At 41.2% G+C, this 19,535-nt stretch overlaps 1 protein-coding gene across 1 annotated transcript in view; it reads right to left on the minus strand.

The window, feature by feature from the left end:
- The window catches only part of Sacs (sacsin molecular chaperone), a 50,098-nt gene extending 30,782 nt beyond the window's left edge, over positions 1-19,316 (minus strand). The window contains exons 1-6 of the mRNA XM_042685596.1: positions 19,295-19,316; positions 19,031-19,181; positions 11,285-11,372; positions 9,350-9,435; positions 4,279-4,390; positions 361-507 (exon numbers count right to left, since the gene is read on the minus strand). Of these exons, the coding sequence (XP_042541530.1) occupies positions 361-507; positions 4,279-4,390; positions 9,350-9,435; positions 11,285-11,372; positions 19,031-19,181; positions 19,295-19,305 (595 nt within the window). The 5' untranslated portion in view covers positions 19,306-19,316. The remainder of the gene's footprint in view (positions 1-360; positions 508-4,278; positions 4,391-9,349; positions 9,436-11,284; positions 11,373-19,030; positions 19,182-19,294) is intronic.
- Positions 19,317-19,535: the final 219 nt, after the last annotated feature.

The following is a 19,535-nucleotide window of genomic DNA, read 5'->3' on the forward strand; positions in this document are numbered from 1 at the left end:
AAACCTGTAAAATGCAGTTTGACTCAGGAAGATTTACAATTTCTCATAGTAACAAGTTTGTGTATTTCAAAAGCTACATATGTAAACATATAAAACAAAAATATCTTACATTGATTGCACTAGTTCACAGTAACCATAACTTTTAGTTTAACATAATAAAGTAATACTCGGATATGGTTACCACAGTAATTTTAGAGATTTCTAGACACTGGTATTTCACTGAGCACTTAGTGCCACTGTCAGAAGAATATGGGAAAGATTCCTTTAAAACAGTCTCATCTCTGAGGTTAGCCAAACCAAAGATAGAATATTGGCAAAAATATTTTCCATTATCAAAAACTGAAAAGGCAAATACTCCACCTGTTATGTGGTAGACAGAATTAAACCCAATTCCAAATCTTCCAACCTTCAAGGGGTCGTCCTTTTTCCTGCTTCTTGCTATCTCCTGGATGCCATGCCAGTCCTCTGGAGTGAAAACTGCATTGTTGTACACATACAGTGCTGCCCCTAGATGATATAATGTACAAGGTTAGCAGATGGTACAATGTACAAGGTTAGCATTTTAGCAAGAAGTACTCCACAGCTCCAAAGAACAAAAGCTTTCCTATGCCAACTCACTTATCTGATGGGAAATGGAGAGAAGGGTATGCAGTGACTACACTTGGTATTATAACTCCGGTTGTTTCCACAATAAACATAAAACATATTTATGGTAAAAATTAATAGCCAAAGAAATACATTATTGATGACCAGAAATCCAGCATGAAGAAATTAAGGGCACCATGAAACTTAAGATACCAAAAATGTGGGGAAAACAAAGCTATTATCACACAGCACCACACTTAGTGAAAACTGCTTCAGATAACATAGTTAAATCATTTTGGGGAAGTTGTGGTGTGTCTCAAGTGTCTCAACAAAAAGACAAACAAGAGCACAAGACCCTGAGTTCAAGCCCCAGTTCTGGCACAAAATAATAATAATAATAATAATAAACAATCAATTTTTGTAAACACAGTTAAGTGAAAACATAGTAAGGTAACCTGCTATGTAAAGAAACCTCGTTGACATTTCATAAAGTGAAAAATAATCTTATAGTGATGTTAATAACTGTTAATTTGTGCTTTTATTGTTTTTACTTTCTATACAAGGCACTACTTGTATAATTTAAAGTCATTAATATGACAAATATTTAAATGCTCCAGAATTATACCACTTGGTCTCCAAATAGCTGTATTAATAATTCTGCACAAGTAGTTTTGAAACTCCATTTTGAGAACTATCTTCAGAAGCTATAGCACTCTTTGACATATTCAACCTTATTTTTCATCATTCTTTAAGGAGGAACAATGTTTTCCTTTAGGAAACTAAGAAAGAAAGGAAAAAGAAAGAAAGGAAGGAAGGAAGAAAAAAAGAGAGAAAGAAAGAAAGAAAGAGAGAGAAAGGGAGGGAGGGAGAGAGATAGAAAGAGAGAAAAAGAAAGAAAGAAAGAAAGAAAGAAAGAAAGAAAGAAAGAAAGAAAGAAAGAAAGAAAGAAAGAAAGAAAGAAAGAAAGAAAGAAAGAAAGAGGGAGGGAGGGAGGGAGGGAGGGAGGGAGGGAAGGGAAGGGAAGGGAAGGGAAGGGAAGGGAAGGAAAGAAGGAAAGAAGGAAGGAAGGAGGGAAGGGAAGGAAGGAAGGAAGGAGGGAAGGAAGGAAGGAAGGAAGGAAGGAGGGAAGGAAGGAAGGAAGGAAGGAAGGAAGGAAGGAAGGAAGGAAGGAAGGCAGGCTACGTAAGTATAACATGTACCCAGCAAAGCACAAAGATCTTCATATATGCCTAAATGGACCTTGTAAGCACCATGCAAATGAACTATGAAGTACTTCTAGGCACACCAAAAGCTTCTCCTTGAGCTCTTTTAAGGCCATGCCACACACAGGGCTGTGGGCTAGATCTGTTTTACACACATGCTATGACCACATCTCAATGGTATGTGCTGGGATGACATTGGACATAGTGCAAAGGCTGCTGTGCAAGAGACAAGCACACAGTAGACACAGGCAAGGCTGGATGCTACTTGTTTGACCATTACCAACTATAGTCACAGGCTGTCTCCTCATCTATACAAGGATAAAAACATTATCTACCCACCAGGGAATGCCAAGGATCCAAGAGAACAGTACAAGCCAAGAGGCTCAGCACCTGTTTTGTGCTATAGAATATGTAACTTTATATAACATTATAAGGAAAGTATAAAATAAATGTCTTATTACCCAGATAATTTAAAGTGGTACTGAGTAAGCAGAGGGTGGCCCTGTGTATTCCATGTCTACAAAAAGTACCTAAGACACAGAAAGAAGGACTGCAAGACCCACAGCACCCAACACGGCCTGAGAGAGAACACTTGCCAGAATCTCCAAAGAGCTCATCTTGCCTTGAAGACTTGTGGAAAGGAAAGAGGAATCCAGCAGGGGACATGCCATGAACCATACGTAGAAGGAACATCCACCTTCCTTCCCACTGTCTTCAGGAAAGCTGGCAAGCAACCTTGACTGCTGGACTGTTAGCTTTCAATACCCATGGCAAAATAACAAAATTCTTGTCTCACAAATTCAAATAAGGAAATGTTTCTCATAGACCAATCCCACTTCAAATAAAGAAGTATTTCAACCCCACTCTCTGAGAGTTTCTGGACAAGTTAAAACTGTAATCCTAGCTATTCAGAAGACCAAGTCCTGAGGATCACGGTTCAAAGCCAGTCAGGGCACGAAAGTCCTTGAAATTCTTATCTCCAATTAACCACCAAAAAACTGTAAGTGGAGATGTAACTCAAGCAACAGAGCACTATCCTTGAGCACAAAAGTTCAGGGATATTACTCAGGCCCTTAGTTCAAGCCTCAGTGCTCACACAAAAATTATAAGTAAAACCCTGCTGGTTCATATCCTACACCATCCTATACCATTAGTACAAATCCTAAAAGGGAGAGTGATATGAAAAGCATCCCCTCCAGCAGCCTTGACTGAGCCACCATGACTGTCCAGGGTCAGAGTGACAGACAAAGACCAGTCCACCAAAACACAGCCAAGTATGTTCAATCTCTGCATCTAGCAGAGAAAAGCTAGTCATCGTTGAGTATGTTTAATCCAGGTACAAGTCTAGTCATATTCACTCTGGAATTAGATGAGAAGCCACATATTTTGCTTTTGTTCCAATTAGCTTGAGGTCTCATTGGATCCCTCTCTCCATGAACTCTCACTGAGATTAAAATATTCCACCATCTAACCTGATCCAAAGGGAGCACTCCTGATTCTGAGAGTAAGATATGAAAGGAGAAACAAAGTCTGTCTGGGAAGAAAAGAAACAGCAGAGACATATGATCTATTTCTTCCTTTTACCTAAGTAATACACAACAAAGAGATGGCCCAGCCCAGTGTCCTTATAACATGCTGGGCAAACATACTCATAGTGATTACTAGGAAGAGAATACTTAACTACTGGATACCTTCAGAAGATTGTTTACTACAAAGTCTAGAATTCCTATACTATGAGACACAATCCTTTAAGAATATCATAAGCTACATAATTACCAGAGAGAAATGGACATGTTTTATGAATAAGTGGCTTTCTGTGTGTAAGCAATGATCTGCATGTATCATTCCTGCTAAACCCAGGCCAAGGTATATACCAACTCACAACACACAAAGACCTCTGTGTGCTCCCTTCACCTGTGTCTGAACTATGCCCTCAAAAGCCTTAGTGAATTGTGATACTGGGTAAGATCTCCTACTCTTGTGTACCTGATGTGACCCTTCATCTCCCAGTAAATGTCTATCCATCTACAGTCATTCACAATCACCATAAACTTTGGAGCTGCACTAACAAGTTAGGAAGATTCTTTTCAACTCCACTACACAGAATGTAAGTCAGCTATCCAGAATTCATTGGCTCACTTCTCCTTTTCTTTCCTCTTCCTCCTCCTTCTCCTTCAGTCTATCTTAATGATGCCTAGAACAAAAACATGTATCTTACCACCTCTTCCAAGCCATCTTTAGTCACATAAAGATGTCCGTTTCTTAGTGATAATATCAAATACATATTAAATGAGTGAAGTAAAAGGCTTGTTATTTTGTTCAGATATTTTTCTTTGTCTAAAAATACCAACCTTCACACCAAAAGCAGACAAACACCTAAATTAAGCATGCCAAAATGACAATTAGGTTGTTACATAAGCAATGTATTGTAAGTCATCAATAATCACCTACTAGCAAAAAAAATAAGTTGCTCCTAATGATCAACTCTTACCCTGATATTGTGCCATATCTTTCGACCACAGGGTCTCCGTTCCATACTGAGTTTCATCATATAAAAACTTAACTTCTGTGGCCCCAGCATCTTCAGCATTCTGAATTAGTTCCTAACCATGAAATACACCAAAAAGAATTATATTTAATAATACAGTATCTTCATTGTATCATTGTATACTAAAAAGTAAATATACTAAAATCCCAGAAACAACCCATCATCACTTTCATCTCTAGTCACTGTTGATTACCAATAACAGTATGGCCAACAAGGCCTTCCCCAATTAAAATGCCTGAAATTCACCTGTAAGTCATTCTCACTTAGGTTTTAAATACAAATTCCAGGACTTCTTACAACTCTGTCTCTCATTTACCATTTTTCCTTTGTTCTAAAGACATTGCCATTTCCAAAATATGCACATATTCTCTATAGAAGATACCTTCAAGCTGCAGCAATTCCCAAAAATAAACATCAGTTCTCATTTGCTTATCAAACTTACCTGCTTTAAAAAGAAAAAAAGGAACTATTTAATATCATCTGTATGTACTCTTAATAAGCTGCATTCTTAAAAGCTAGTCATGCACTCATCATTCTGGATTAAGCAGAAAGCCTGATAATGACTAAGACTGACTTAAGTTTTCCTTTTGTGGTACTGGTCCTGGGGCTTGAACTCAGGCCCAGGGTGCGGCCCTGAGCTTTTTTCCTCAAAGTAAACGCTCTACACCACTTGAGCCACAGCTCTACTCTACTTGAGCTCTACTTGCAGTTTTTGCTTGCTTACGGGAGATAAGAATGTCATAGACTCTTGCTATTGTTTCTAACTATTTATAATGTACCATGTGATTTTTTTGTTTCTTTGTATGTTCCTTCCCCATGGTATAACCCCTGTTTTCACTGTATTTGATGTTGGTGCCCTGCATCTTGTATTTATACTCCTCTAATTCGGGGAGGGGAAGGGAAAAAAAGAAAATGCTTAAGTAGGGATACAGGTTGACCCATTGCAACAATGAGATGTACAAAACACTGTGTTGAAAACAGACTTTACAACTTTGGTGAGAGGGGGAAGGAGTAGTTGTGGATGTGGGGGAGGGAAGGGATTGTAGGGGAAAAACAAAGGAGGCAACAATGCTCAATAGGAAACGTACTCATTACCTTACTAATGTAACTGTAACTCCTCTGTACAGTATTTTTACAATAAAAAACATACAAAAAAAAAAAAAAAAAGAATGTCATAGACTCGCCTGCCTGAGCTGTCTTTGAACTAGGATCCTTAGAGTTCAACTCCCTGAGTAGCTAGGATTACAGGTGTGAGCCGCCAGTGCCTGGCTTAGTCCTTTCTTAAAGGAGGGAGTGAGCCAGGCACTGGTGGCTCACGCCTGCAATCCTAGTTACTCAAGAGGCTGAGATCTAAGTATCTCAGTTCAAAGCCAGACAAATCTAAGAGACTCATCTCCAATTAACCAGCAAAAAAGCAGAAAGTGGAGCTACGGCTCAACTGGTAAAAGTGCTAGTTATGAGTCCCAAAGCCAAGCAATAGTGTGAGACCCCAAGTTCAAGTCCTTGTATTTGCATAAAAAAAGAGTGACAGGATTTGTGTGATGGGTAGTGGGTACATGAATGGATGGCCAAACATCTGTCATGTAAAAATAAAAGAGTAAAACTTAACATTTATATTCAGCAGTTACTGCTTGGTATAAATCTCTAACCCTGACCACCAAAAAAAAAAATGTCCATTTGCCCACTGGAAGGGAGCTCCAGAGGTAAATAGCTGAACCCATCACCAGAACTTGAAGTAAACTCCATACATTACCACCTGCTTATTCTCCAGATTTTTTTCTTAAATAAGGAAAAAAATCAATAGCTGGTCATTTTAGAAATGAGCTCTGATTCAGACCAAACCAAACTGAGGGCTAATGTTTTAAATGGATGTGTGGTTGGAGACAAAACAAATCACCCTGCATAAGAAAACTCATGAACCTCCAAACTTGGGAGTAAGGAACCTTTTTACCTTCTCAGAACCTGGGGATCACTATTCTGAAGGTAAGTATGGCTAGAGGCTAAAGACAGCTTATACTATACCTCCATCAGAGCACATTTCAAGGTCCATGTGATGTGAAACCACTGAAAGGAGACTCTAGGAGTGGCACAGAATAAAAAAGCTAGGTATGGGGAAAGGATTCAGTTCAGAGAGGACACCCAAAAGCTGGTGTCTAAACCTAACAGCTATTGAACCCAAATATAAACATTTGAACCAATCATGCAACTCTTCTACTGCTTCCTTATCAGTTACTGCCTATTTACACCCTATTTCTCCCAGCATCTTTAATTTTATTTGGGGCAATGAACTCAAGGATTTGTGTTTGCAAGGAAACTAACTCCCACTTGAGCCACATTTCCAGATCTTTTTCTCTGATTACTTTTGACACAGGGTCCTGGGTTTTGCATATGTCAGCTTTAGTCCCCAATGATCTTATTTATACCTACAACCATAACAGAGGTGTCAAGTACCAACCACCACACCAAAGCATTTTATCTACTTGATGGAGTCTTGAAAAGTTTTTGGCCCAGGCTAGTTTGGAACCACAATCCTCTTGATCTCAGCCTCCCATAGTTAAGATAATGGGCTCATAATTTCACATCCAACTATTGATGGCAATGGGTCTCAAGAACTTTTCAGCCGGGTTGGCCTTGAAATATGATCTGTCTGACCTCTGCCTCCTGGATACCTAAAATTACAGGTGTGAGCAGTGGCACCTGGCTGGATCTTTACTTTGTTAATTAAGTTTGTTAATTTGTTAATTTGTATAATAGCAAGCTTATTTACATTACAATTTTATGAAATAACACTGGTCACTAGATAAGTAGGTAAAACAAAATTTTATCTTATGATAAAAATAACAATTTAGAGGCTAGATCTGGTTTTCATTCAGATTTATATATATTTTAGGAAGCAGAGATGGAAAAATATATCTTTAAGTTCCAAGCTCCAACTATCAATCACAAGTTATATGAAAAGCAGGATGGGAAGCTTTCCCAGGTGTAATCTACAGGGGATCACTTTCAAATTGATCTGGGAAGCGGCATCATGTATTTCCCAATTACTTTTGGACAAGTCCCTAAAACAACGGGACTGGTTCCAATTAGTTAGTTAGTTAGTTAGTTCCATTAACCTCACAAAAAATGGTAAGTGGAAATACAGGGGATTCCTAACATCCTTATTGAATCTAGCACTGAGTGTCAGGGAACAAAGACTCTTCTGAGCTGACTGCCAAATACACACATACATAACAAGCAAAGTGGACTAACCACCAGCTACCTGCCAGACTTTGCTGAAACCTCTCCTTGTTTCCCAGTGAGAGCCCCACTCACTCACTTCCTTTTTCTTTTTCTTTTTTATTATTTTTATAAAAGTGATGTACAGAGGAGTTACAGTTAGATAAGTCAGTAATCCAGTATACTTCTTTTTGGACAATGTCACCCCTTCCCAGTTTTTTCCTCCAATTCCCACTCACAAGTTGTATAGTTCATTTGCAAAATAGTGTCCAGTGAGTACCACTGCTGCATGTGTTCACCTTCTGTCCCTCAATTTCTGTGCCCCCCCACCCTTCCAAAGACAGATAAACAAAAGAAAACTAAAACAACAAATCCATGTATTTATTCACTTTTATATCAATGAGATCCAATTCCTATAGCCAAATGAACCCTCATTCTAAATTCATTCTGCTTACTTCTCCCCACCCCTCTGACAACACCCAAACCAACCCCTTCTCATAATAATAAATCGACACAAAAATACAAGAGGTGACACTATTCAAAAAGAAATGTACTCATTGCCTGACCTATGTTAACTGTAACCTCTCTGTACATCACCTTTAAATAAAAATAAATAATTTTTTTTTTAACAAATGAACCTTCAGGTATCTATGCTAAACTCATCTCAGGATACTCACTAGGTCACAAGCTTCACATAGAGCCTATCCATGCATCACCACATGTGTTAAACACCCAGTCCCCATCCTGTAAAAGTTCATCACTAGACAATGAAGTGAGGGCTAAGATACTAAAGACAATACTAAACAAGTGAATAAGAAGGAAAATGCATATTACTGACCTACTTTTACAATTCATTACGGAAGTACCTTATTGTACATAACCTAATTGTTGACAAATCTTCTTTTACTGCTTCCTGGTTGCTCAGGTATCAGTTTTTTGTTTGTTTATAATAAGTATACTCAAACTAAGTGGATATATCATATGTGTATAACAATGTGACAATGAAACCACCTTGTAACAACTAATGCTAATAATAAAAAAAACTTTCTCAAATAATTTCTTTCTTTTTAATGCCAGTCCTGGAACTTCAACTCAGAATGAGTACTGTTTCTAAGCTTTTTTGCTCAATGCTAGGACTCTACAATTTGAGCCACAGCTCCACTTCCAGCTTTTTGGTGGTTAAGTGGAGATAAGAATCTCATAGACTTTCCTGGCCAGGCTGACTTGAACTATAATCCTCAGATCTTAGCCTCCTGAGAAGCTAGAATTACAGGCATCAGCCACTGGCCCCCAGCTAATTTAAAGAGTCATAAAAAGGGGTTTTAATTCATTATGTCAGTTTATGTGTGCAATGCATCTTTATCAGTGTCATTCTTTCTCTCACTCTCTGCCAACTACTATCCCAACCCCATCTATAAGTTTCTTAGTTCCATTTTCACAGACCAAAAGTCAGGGAGTCAAATGGGCTCTGGCTCCTGGCCTCTGATACAGCCTTTCTATTGGTTCAGTTGGCTGGATTTCTATTGGTCAGTTGATAAGTGAGACCCACAGTGCTCTACATAACCAGTCCTAGAGCAACAAACTAGATGACAGCACACAGCAGCTTGTACATTCCTGGATTAACACTGACTTCAGCCGTAAGCCCACCCCACCCAGCCAATCACTGCAGTCATGGAAGGACACAAATGCATTCAAATCTAGACAGAGCTTGACAATGCAAACACTAAAAAGATTCCCAAGTAATTTTACTTCTCATCTTTATTAACTGCAGTTACATGTAAATACAGAACATATCTACCTTAAGGATCTGCCCTCCTTCTGGGTATCTTCTCAAGATGTCCTTGAGAAAGTCAACCAGTGGAGGCGTTGTCTGACCAAACCGACCTGAAACACAGAAATTCTTTGAAATTATTTAGGAGAAAAATCCAATGGTTTACTATCTATGTGATTTCTTCTACCTCTCGGCATAACTGCACAAGTTAAGGTTTCATGTATCTCATTATAGGGCCTGGTACAAAAAAATCTTACCTGGTCAAGTGCTGATGGCTCACACCTATAATCCTAGCTACTCAGGAAGCTGAGATTTGAAGATTACTGTTCAAAGCCGGCCCAGGCAGAAAAGTCTGTGAGATTATCTCTAATAAATTACCAAAAGCTGGAACAGAAGCTGTGGCTCAAATGATAGAGTGCTAACCTTAATCAAAAGACGCTAAAGGACAATGCAGAGGCCCTGAGCTCAAGCCCCAGGAACCCATCCCCCCCCCCCCAGTTCACCCCCACCCTCACGCAGACACATACACAAATCTTTCCTGTTTATGGAATTTTATCAAATCTCAAGATTTTTCATTTAACTGGATTACAAATGAAGTTTCAAAAAAATTCAAAACTATACTACTACAAAAGGTTATTGATTGAAAAACAAATAGCATGGGAGTAGAAGTGCTGTACTTTCCAAAACGAATTAAATAAATGGTGCTTGTAGGTGCTTTGCCAGCTAACAATAAGCCAAAGATGTTGGTGCTCCTATACTCTATAAAAAAAAAAAAAAAAAAACAACAGGATTCTGCTGGCTCTGAAATTCAGTGGTCCCATCTCAATGGCTCCCTAGTTTAGGTACTTATCTTAAGCCTTGCATACACTAGGAAATTCTTAAACTGGCCAGGTCACAACATGGGTGACAAGAGGAACACCATTTTTAAAGTAATCTGTGATTAAAACCACAATTGTCTCTATCTTTCAACTAGTTAATGGACCAGAAGTGCTTCTGAAGTCAGAGTGTTTCAGATTTGGAATATCTACATATGGTTCCAACACAGCCTTCATGTGTGGATCATCTTCACTTTCTTAAACACATGGCCTCATGGTAATGTTATATGTTTAGTATGCATAGGTTCTGACTGTGAACTGGAACACAAACTCAAATGTGGAATTTTCAATTTGTGCCATCAAGCCAGCACTCAACAAATTTTGGATTTGGGACAGTTTGTATTACTGATGCTTAATGTGGATAAATTAATTTATTGTTTTTTTGTGTTTGTTTTGTTTTGGTTTTTTGTCAGTTGTGAGTCTTGAACTCTGGGCCTGGGCACTGTCTTTCAGCTCTTCAGTTCAAGGTGAGCGCTCTACCCCTTGAGCCACAGCACCACTTCCAGCTTTTTCTGCTTATGTGGTGCTGAGGAATCGAACCCAGGGCCTCATGTATGCGAGGCAAGCACTCTACTAAGCCACCTTCCCAGGCCCATATATAGTTTTAGTAAAACTATCTAAGAGCAAGACTACTCCCAAACTTCTCACCTAACTAGTCCATGAACTTGTATTTCCTCTGAACTGAGAACCCCATTGAATCCCTCATCTGCTTCCTTTTATTTCACTCTGAAAACATGATCTTTGTAAAAACTGCATTACTGATATATGACTGACAATCAAAAACCTACTGAATATACACAAGATGGATATGGAAATAAGTACACAGCCATCTTACTGCTACCATCACCCCCCTTTATGTTAGGAATTCTGAGCTCCTTTCTTAATAAAATTTTACTGTTAAGCATAACTAGGGTCCTGTAGTGCCGGGAGATCTCATTTGTTTTGCAAAACTGAAGCTCTGTGCTTTGACCAACACCTCCTAATTTCTTCCCAGCCCTTGACAATCATGCTCTTCTCTGCTCTGTATTAAAACACATTCATCGTGCAACTAAATATGGATGTATTCCTGGAAAATTCAACACTGTACCTCCTCCTTTCAAGCCTTTTGGTTGAAGGCTGACAAAAAGTTGACAATTTCTGGAAGTCAAATCTCCAATCTTGATCCAGTCAGACAACTGAAAAAAAGGACATAAAACACATGAAAAGCAACGTTATCTCTAGAACTATGATAAAACATGTGCTCTCAATGTTTGTCAACCACTCTTACCAGGAAATAAATTGTTCTAAAAAGGTGACTATTCCAGAGGACAGAAAAAGCCAGTCAACATCATTATTTAGACATTTCAAAGACTTAAACTTTAAAGATGGAAGGATTTTTCTTTAAGTAACTACAAATAAAGATGCATGAATTTCTGCTATAACGTAATTCTCTTGTGTGTGTTATATGTGGTTCTGGGACTGGAACCCAGAGACTTACATTCTCAACCCAAAAATCACATTTGGATCATTAATGTAAGAAAAGATATTTGTGCTTGCTTTGATCAGAAAAAGCCAAGCAAGATCAAGAAGCCCTGAGTTCAAGTCCCAGTACCAAAAGCAGGACACCAGTGTCTCACTCCTGTAATCCTAACTACTCAAGAGGCTGAGATCTGAAAATCACAAAGCTAGTTCAGGCAGAAAAGACCATGAGATTTATCTCCAATTAACCACCAAAAAGCCAAAAGTAGAGGTGTGGCACAAGTGATAGAACATTAGCCTTGAGTAATATCCGGAGTACAAGTCCCAGTACTGGCACTTTTTCCATGGGACCTCAGCACATATTAGAAAAAAAAGTTTTGAAATTAATTACAAGAATTTTTAGGACCGGCAACCTATGAAAGTGTATGGTAACTTCCTCATACTACATAGACTTATACTAAATACTATTTCCTAAGTTTAAGCAAAGTATTTTTCAAAGAGAATCCTTACAGGCCATTGCTTTATAGATACACCCTTTGGAAAATCCTGCCAAGGATGCTACTATTTAAAAAATAAAACAAGTATAGGTGGAAGGAAAGGAGGAATAAGCCTTCTGACACTTTGAAGCTGCTTTGATCCATAGCTTCCCAAAATTCCCTTTCCTAAAGTCCCTTGAGGTTTGTTCTGGTGATATTTCTGCTCCTCAGAAAAACGGGATACAGGTGTATTACTGTGGTTTACCGGGATGTTTTGAAAGACTAAATAATCCAAAGGCCGGTTAACTCCATCCCCATCCAGGTCTACTGGAATCTCCCCATACAAAGTTCACAGAATTCCTCCCAAGCTCACCAGAAGGATCACTTTCTAACTTGCACATCACTGACAGGGCAGAGAGGATACCATTCACTTTTTTTTCTTTTTTCAGTCATGAGGCTTGAACTCAAGGTCTGGGCATTGTTCCTGAGCTCTTTCACTCAAAGCTAGCACTCTACCACTTTGAGCCACAGTGCCACTTCCATCATTCACCATTTGTAACACTGAACATTTCCAATTATCCACCAGACACCTCAACTTGACATCTTCCCAGGCACTAGCTTTGGCTCCACACTAACATCTTCATCTCCATTCTCAACTACATCTCAGTCTCCACATGGTCACCACAGCTGGAAAGCATGGGGTGGTGGGGGAGATCTCTCTCCAAACTGCAATACACATCTGCAACTACCTTCTAGATCTAAGCAGGACCTTCCCCCAGTCTCTCCAACGTAACTTGCTCTTCTCCATTCCCAATCCCACAGACTGCACACCTAATGGACTCTATACCATCTTCCTCACTCTTCACATCACCCTATCTAAGCAAACTGATACTTCCCTCAGTTTTACAACAGCTTCATGTCATGTCCCCAGTGAGCTATATGGCCAACCTATGAAAAGCAGCCCAGGGGCTGGGAAGGTGGCTCAATGGTAGAGCACTTGCCTTGCATGCATGAGGCCCTGGGTTCGATTCCTCAGCACCACATAAGCAAGAAGAAAAAAGCCGGAAATGGCGCTGTGGCTCAAGTGGTAGAGTGCTAGCCTTGAGCTGAAGAGTTGAGGGACAGCGCCCAGGCCCAGAGTTCAGGCCCCACGACGGGACCCAAAAAAAAAAAAAGAAAACCAGCCCAGATCTTCCATTGGTGCGTCAGCCCACATGGGTAAGAATATCCATCGCATGACAGTCATACACAAGAAAAACTTAAAAGCTAAATGCTATGACTTATTTACACAGAATATTATACACTGATGAAAAATGAATTAACTAAGCTACACATAGTCTGGGTGAATAATTCAATATTGAGTGAAAAAGCTAATTCTAAGCTATAAACATATGGAATAATATGCTACTTAAAAAGGTCACAAGCAACTAAAAGTAAACATATTGGTTTAAATATTCAGATTATACACACATATATACATATGCAATTCAAATGTATACATCCACAAACACACACACACTATGAAGATAACAAAAAGATATCAGAATTAACAGACATAGATAAAGGAAAGCAACAGATGGACTGAGAAGATTCACAGAAATAAACAATCTCTGACAGTGTTCTAATTCTCCCCTGTATGATGTCATCACAGGTGCTCATTTTATTGTTAGTCAATTAACTACTAAAAGAGAGCCTGCATAAACAAAGGATTATTGGCATTTTGTATAACTAGAGTGCACTAAAAGAAAGGCAAACATGCCAGGAGCTTGGGGTAGCTATACAGGAGGCTGTGTAGATCTGAAGATCTAAAGATCTGAAGATCACAATCCAAAGTCAGCCAAGGCAAGGAAGTCTGTGAGACTCTTACCTTCAATTTTAACCAGCAACAAGCTAGAAGTGGAGCTCTAGCTCAAGTGGTAAAGCTTCAGCCTTGAGTGGAAAAGCTAAGTGAAAACATGAAGCCCTGAGTCCAAGCCACAGTACCAACATAAAAAGGAAGGAAAGATTGGCTGGGAATGTGGCTCAGTGGTAGAGTGTTTGCTTAGCATGCATGAAGCCCTGGGTTTGATTCCTCAATACCACATAAACAGAAAAGGCTGGAAGTGGTGCTGTGGCTCAAGTGGTAGAGTGCTAGCCTTGAGCTGAAGAGCACAGGGACAGCACCCAGGCCCAGAGTTCAAGACCCATGGCTGGCCAAAAAAAAAAAAGGAAGGGAGGAAGGGAAACCTATACTATAGGAAGAAACGTCCAGATCTTATAGAGTACTCAAAAAGGAAGGCACCACTTAGAGCCACTTGAAGTTAAACTGACAACTTAACTGATGAAGTTAAACTGATGACTGTATGGATATGACAAGCAAGAGTTGCAGGTTGTAATCTTGGTGGCCTATGCACAGGGAAGTGACCCTCCAAAAGCAATGGAGCAGCACAGATGCCCTCAGCATCTATCTCCTGAGCAGCTGAGATTTGGGAGTTTTTGGTAGGGCTCTGCCTTTCTTGGATACTCCAGCGTTGGTGCAATTCATATCCAGATGCAATGCAACGTGCTATATAAAATCTCCAAAGGTAACCATAACTTCACCTTTCTCTTTTTTTGGCAATACTAAGTGTTCGAACTCACAGTTGCTAGGCTGGCACATCTCCATCCTGATTTTCAATGGTTATTTTTAGAATATCATCATATTCCCACAAGGGCCACAAGTCACCTACTTACTAGAGGCCACCTACCTGGGATCATGGACCTGCACCATCACACCCAATTTCCATGGAGTCTCACAGTTTTCTGCCAGCACCATGATCCTCCCAATCTGAGTTTCCTATGTAACTTAGATAACAAGTGTGTCCCATTAAACCTAGCTACAAGGTTGAAAGGGAGTCTTGAGAATTTTTATTCTCAAGCCTGCCTCAAACGGTGATCCTCCTGTTCTGGGCCTCCATGTAGTCAAATTTTTTTTAGTGGAGTTATGAAATAATTTGGACATCTGAATCTCAGCCTTGCCAAACTTGCTTTCTCTTACAAGCCTCAAAGCTGCTCAAACTGTCCCTGAGCTCTTCAGCTCAAGGCAAGCACTCTACTACTTGAGCCACAGCGCCACTTCCAGTTTTTCTGGGGTTAATTGGAGATAAGATTCTCACAGACTTTCCTGCCCAGGCTGGCTTTGAACCACGATCCTCAGATCACAGCCACCTGAGTAGCTAGGAGTACAGGCATGAGCTACCGGCACCCGGCCATCTACAGATTTTTGGGCAAACAATACAATATTAATATCTCTCTAAATCTCCCAACATCTCTCCCTTCGTTCAGCTGTCAAAGACATAGGAAGAAGCTCCAAAGTTGGGAGTGGGGCACTTATGATCCCTTAAGAGAGAGAAAAGAAGTATACTTCAAATTTCCTGCTTCAGGATTCAAAAACATGTGTTTCTTTCTTTACAAACAAAAAGGATCAGAAGTGGCACAGCTATAGTTTATAGGCTCTGTCTTGGGATGGGAAGTAAAATGACGCAATTAGAAATTCCACTTCCAGACCAGGAAAAAGGACTGTAGAAAACCAAGGGAACCAAGTAGGTGCCTACTGCTAGGTCCAAAAAGTGGCAAAGGGTTAACAGCTTTCATTTTCTGCCTACTCTGAAATATTTAGAATTTTCACCAATAATTCAGATAGAAAAAGTTCTGAGCAGCATAAAAATTACAAAGGAAACCTCCCAGGAGATCTGCTGAGACACAGGTGACCCTTTGGTTTTGGTTTTGTGCCTGTACTGGCACTTAAACTCAGGGCCTAGGTGCTGTCCCTGAGCTTTTGGCCTCAAGGCTACCAAGTGAGATACAGCTCCACTTCTGCATTATTGGTGGTTAATTAGAGAAAAGACTCTCACAGACTTTCCTACCTGGACTGGCTTTGAAGCATAATCCTCAGATCTCAAACTCCTGAATAACTAGGATTACAGGTGTGAGCCTCTAGCATCTGGCTCAGATGACCCTTTAGATGGCACAGGCCCACCTTCTTTAAATAAGAACCATACAGTCCTGTCCACATTTCCTGCTTGAGCTTCACTGTTGAATTTTCAGGTCCATTTTTTAAAGGTGAAATCCCTTTCTCTCTATTTTAGACAGCCTGGCATTTCATTTATTTCCATCAGACACCCTGGGAGATTCTCTATAGTGTGGAAGCACTTTGGAATCACACAGACATAGATTTAAATCCTGACATGATACATCATCTCACTGCACCTGAGCTGTACTCTTCTACAAATCAGACTAGTAAGAACTCATAGGTTCTTCTGAGTACTAAGTGCCAAAAAATATAGGATTCCTAGAACAGTGTCTAGAGGACAGTTAGCAGCTTAAGTAAATACTCATCAGATCCGAACCATTTAACCAGATAGTAGAGACAGATGTGATCCATCAGTTACTTCCTATCTATCTCTAGTACTGATCTCTCTTCCTCTCTTCTGCAGAGATAAAGCCTGATCTGCAGCTGCCTACTGAAATTCCCTATTAAGTGGAGACCTTAGAACTGGTTAGAGGTCTTTTTTTTTTTTAACATTCCCATTACAAGCAGAGTGGCAGAACCTGTTACATATCCACAAGGCGCTACAGCAAGCAGGATCTAGGTCACCCACTTCTGTTTTGTCATTTTCCCAGATGCTTCTATGTTTTGCCATCTGCTGAACCACCTACAAAAATCAAACTGATCAACACACATCTCTTGGGATTAGCTGCCCCCAGATTCATCTATGCCATAGATTCATTCTCTTTTGGTCTGACTCCAGGCTCTTGACTACACTCACCACCAGATATCAGACCCGGGTGGGACCAGACGCCGAGAATTCCATCTTCTTCTCTATTTTGTGGGGGGGGGGGGGGAGGGGGTGGGGGGGGGGGCCGGTGGTAACTGGGGCTTGAACTCAGGGTCTGGGCTCTGTCTCTCTTAGTCTTTTAGCTGAAGGCTAGTACTCTACCACTTTAATCACAACTCTGCTTCTAGCTTTTTGGTGATTAACGAAGTATAAGCCCCAATACCAGCATGAGAGAGAAAGAGAGGGTGAGAGAGTAAGAAGGAGAGAGAGAGATAAATGGTCGTGGGCACAGAAGAGATAACAGTGAGTTTTCTCTTTCAATTTTGACTCAGTCCTCAGTCAAGTCAATGTCTGATGCCTGCAAGCACACCCACAACTCAATGGGAGGACTGATAAGGAAAAATCAATCTTGGAAGAACAAGAGAGCAGATTAATCCAAACTCTCTGTGTTAGTAAGCAAGAAACCAAAAAAGTGACCCAAGTATAGTACATGCAAAGTCCCAGCAGACTACATTGACTGACTGGGCAAGATAGCCAATACAAGATAAGCCATTGTATATTGTTCAAGTACTCCTGTGTACTTGTTCAACTCCTTTGCATCCTTTTAAATCCTAGAAATGATCTTCTTTATGAATAATACAAATATATTTTACAGATATATTATTAAAATATTACAAGTATATTTATTAAAATAAAACATTAACATTTCTAAATGTGATGATACTAGGGCTTGAACTCATGGCCTTGTACTCTTGCTTGGTTTTTTTACTCACAGCTGGTAGCATCATACCACTTGAGCCACACCTCTACTTCCAGCTTCTCTGCTGGTTAATTGGAGATAAAAGTCGCATGGACTTTTTCCTACCCAGTCTGTCTTCGAACAATGATCCTCAGATCTCAGCCTCCTGAATAGCTAGGATTATAGGCATGAACCACCGGCTAAGATTAAGTTAATCAAACCTCTTCTACATTGTACTCATAATCTAATTTGTTCAGTTGAAACCCACTTCACAACTACTTAAAATAATAAAAATTTAAACTTCCCCTTTCAGAAAACTCTACAATTTTCACAAATCTTAAAAGAGATACATATGAAAATATGAAATATTCAGATTTTTCCAAAGTTTTAGTCTACCAAGTCATTTGTTAGTACTTCAGAAGTTTTAAGTTTCCTCCTCAAAAGACTGTCTATTACATTACATCTGAAGGTCCTTGTGAGCCCTGAATTTCTTTGCTTTTAAAACAGGACAAAGGTTGATGGAACTCAAAGGTAGAGCAACTGTCTGGCAGGTTCCACCCCCAGCACTAACAGGAAAACCAGAGACAATGGAGAAGCTTGCCTAGGTAGTAGCATGGGCAAGGCCTTAGGCTGCATCCCCCAGATCTGAAAAAATAAATAAGAAAAGAAAGGAAAAGAAAAAAAAAAATGAGAATTTTCAAGAAGATATGTAAATGGTGAAGGCACTAGAACACAAACAGAAAAAGAGAATATGAGTAATGATTAAGTCACTTCTACCACGATGCCTCCAAATGTTTAAATAAAGAAAAAGCCAGGCCCCTGGGACTCAGGCCTATAATCCTAGCTCCTCGGGAGGCTGAGATCGGAGGACTGATATTTAAAGGCCAGCCCAGCAGGAAAATCCCCGAAATCCTTTATCTCCAATTAACCAGCAGAATGTCCGCGGTGAAGCTGTGGCTCAAGTGGTAGAGTGACGGGCCCAAACCCTGGAGATGGATGCAAGCACGGATGCGCGCACGCATGCATCGATCAATGAATTCATAGTTTAACGGATGGACGGACGGATGGATGGATGGATGGATGGATGGATGGATGGATGGATGGACCGACAGTTCTTTAAAGACTCGGGTTCTCACATCAGCAATGTTTCTCGGGCTGGGAGTGTGTCTCAAATGGTGGAGCAACCTGCCAGGCAGGCCCAGAGTTCAAATCCCAGGCTGGCCACAGACATAACCAACGGGGACGCCAGCAGGGTGACAGGGGACGACTGCGGGGGTGCAGAGGCCGGACGCGAGAGGCGCCCGGCGCGGGCCGCGCACCGCACCGCACCGCGCCGCGCAGGACGCCCGGTGGGGGCCACCTACCTCCCGGTCGCCGCGCCACAGCCGCTGCTCCGCCACCGGGAGGCCGGTCTGGGCGAAGATGCGCTCCTTGAGGTCGCGCGCGGTCGCGGTCGCCGGCACCGCCACGGTCCTGCAGCCCACGCAGCCCGGGAGCACGGTCACGCGGACCCACCTGCGCAAGGGAGAGCGAGGCTGGGTGACCACGCGCGGGACCCGGATGAGCGACCCACGCGGCCCACGCCCCGCCCGGCCCCGCCCGGCCTCGCCCGGCCCGGCCGCCGTTACCTGTCCCCCATGGCGGGCGTCCTCCGCCACGACCTCACGCCTGCTCACGGCCGGACCTGACGCACCCAGAGGTCTGGAGCTGAGGGCGGGAGCCTCATGGCGCAGGCCGGCGTCGCCGCCTGGGCCCGAGCTGAGGTGGAAATGCCGGAGGAAGCGGCCGCCGTGAGGGAGGCGGAGCGGCAGCGCTGGAGGAGGCAGCGTCGGCAGCCCCGCTCTCCGGCGGGACCCGGCCCTGCAGGCC

Source organism: Dipodomys spectabilis, unplaced genomic scaffold (genome assembly GCF_019054845.1).
Source record: "Dipodomys spectabilis isolate Male_0828 unplaced genomic scaffold, ASM1905484v1 ptg000095l, whole genome shotgun sequence".
Classification (NCBI taxonomy): domain Eukaryota; kingdom Metazoa; phylum Chordata; class Mammalia; order Rodentia; family Heteromyidae; genus Dipodomys; species Dipodomys spectabilis.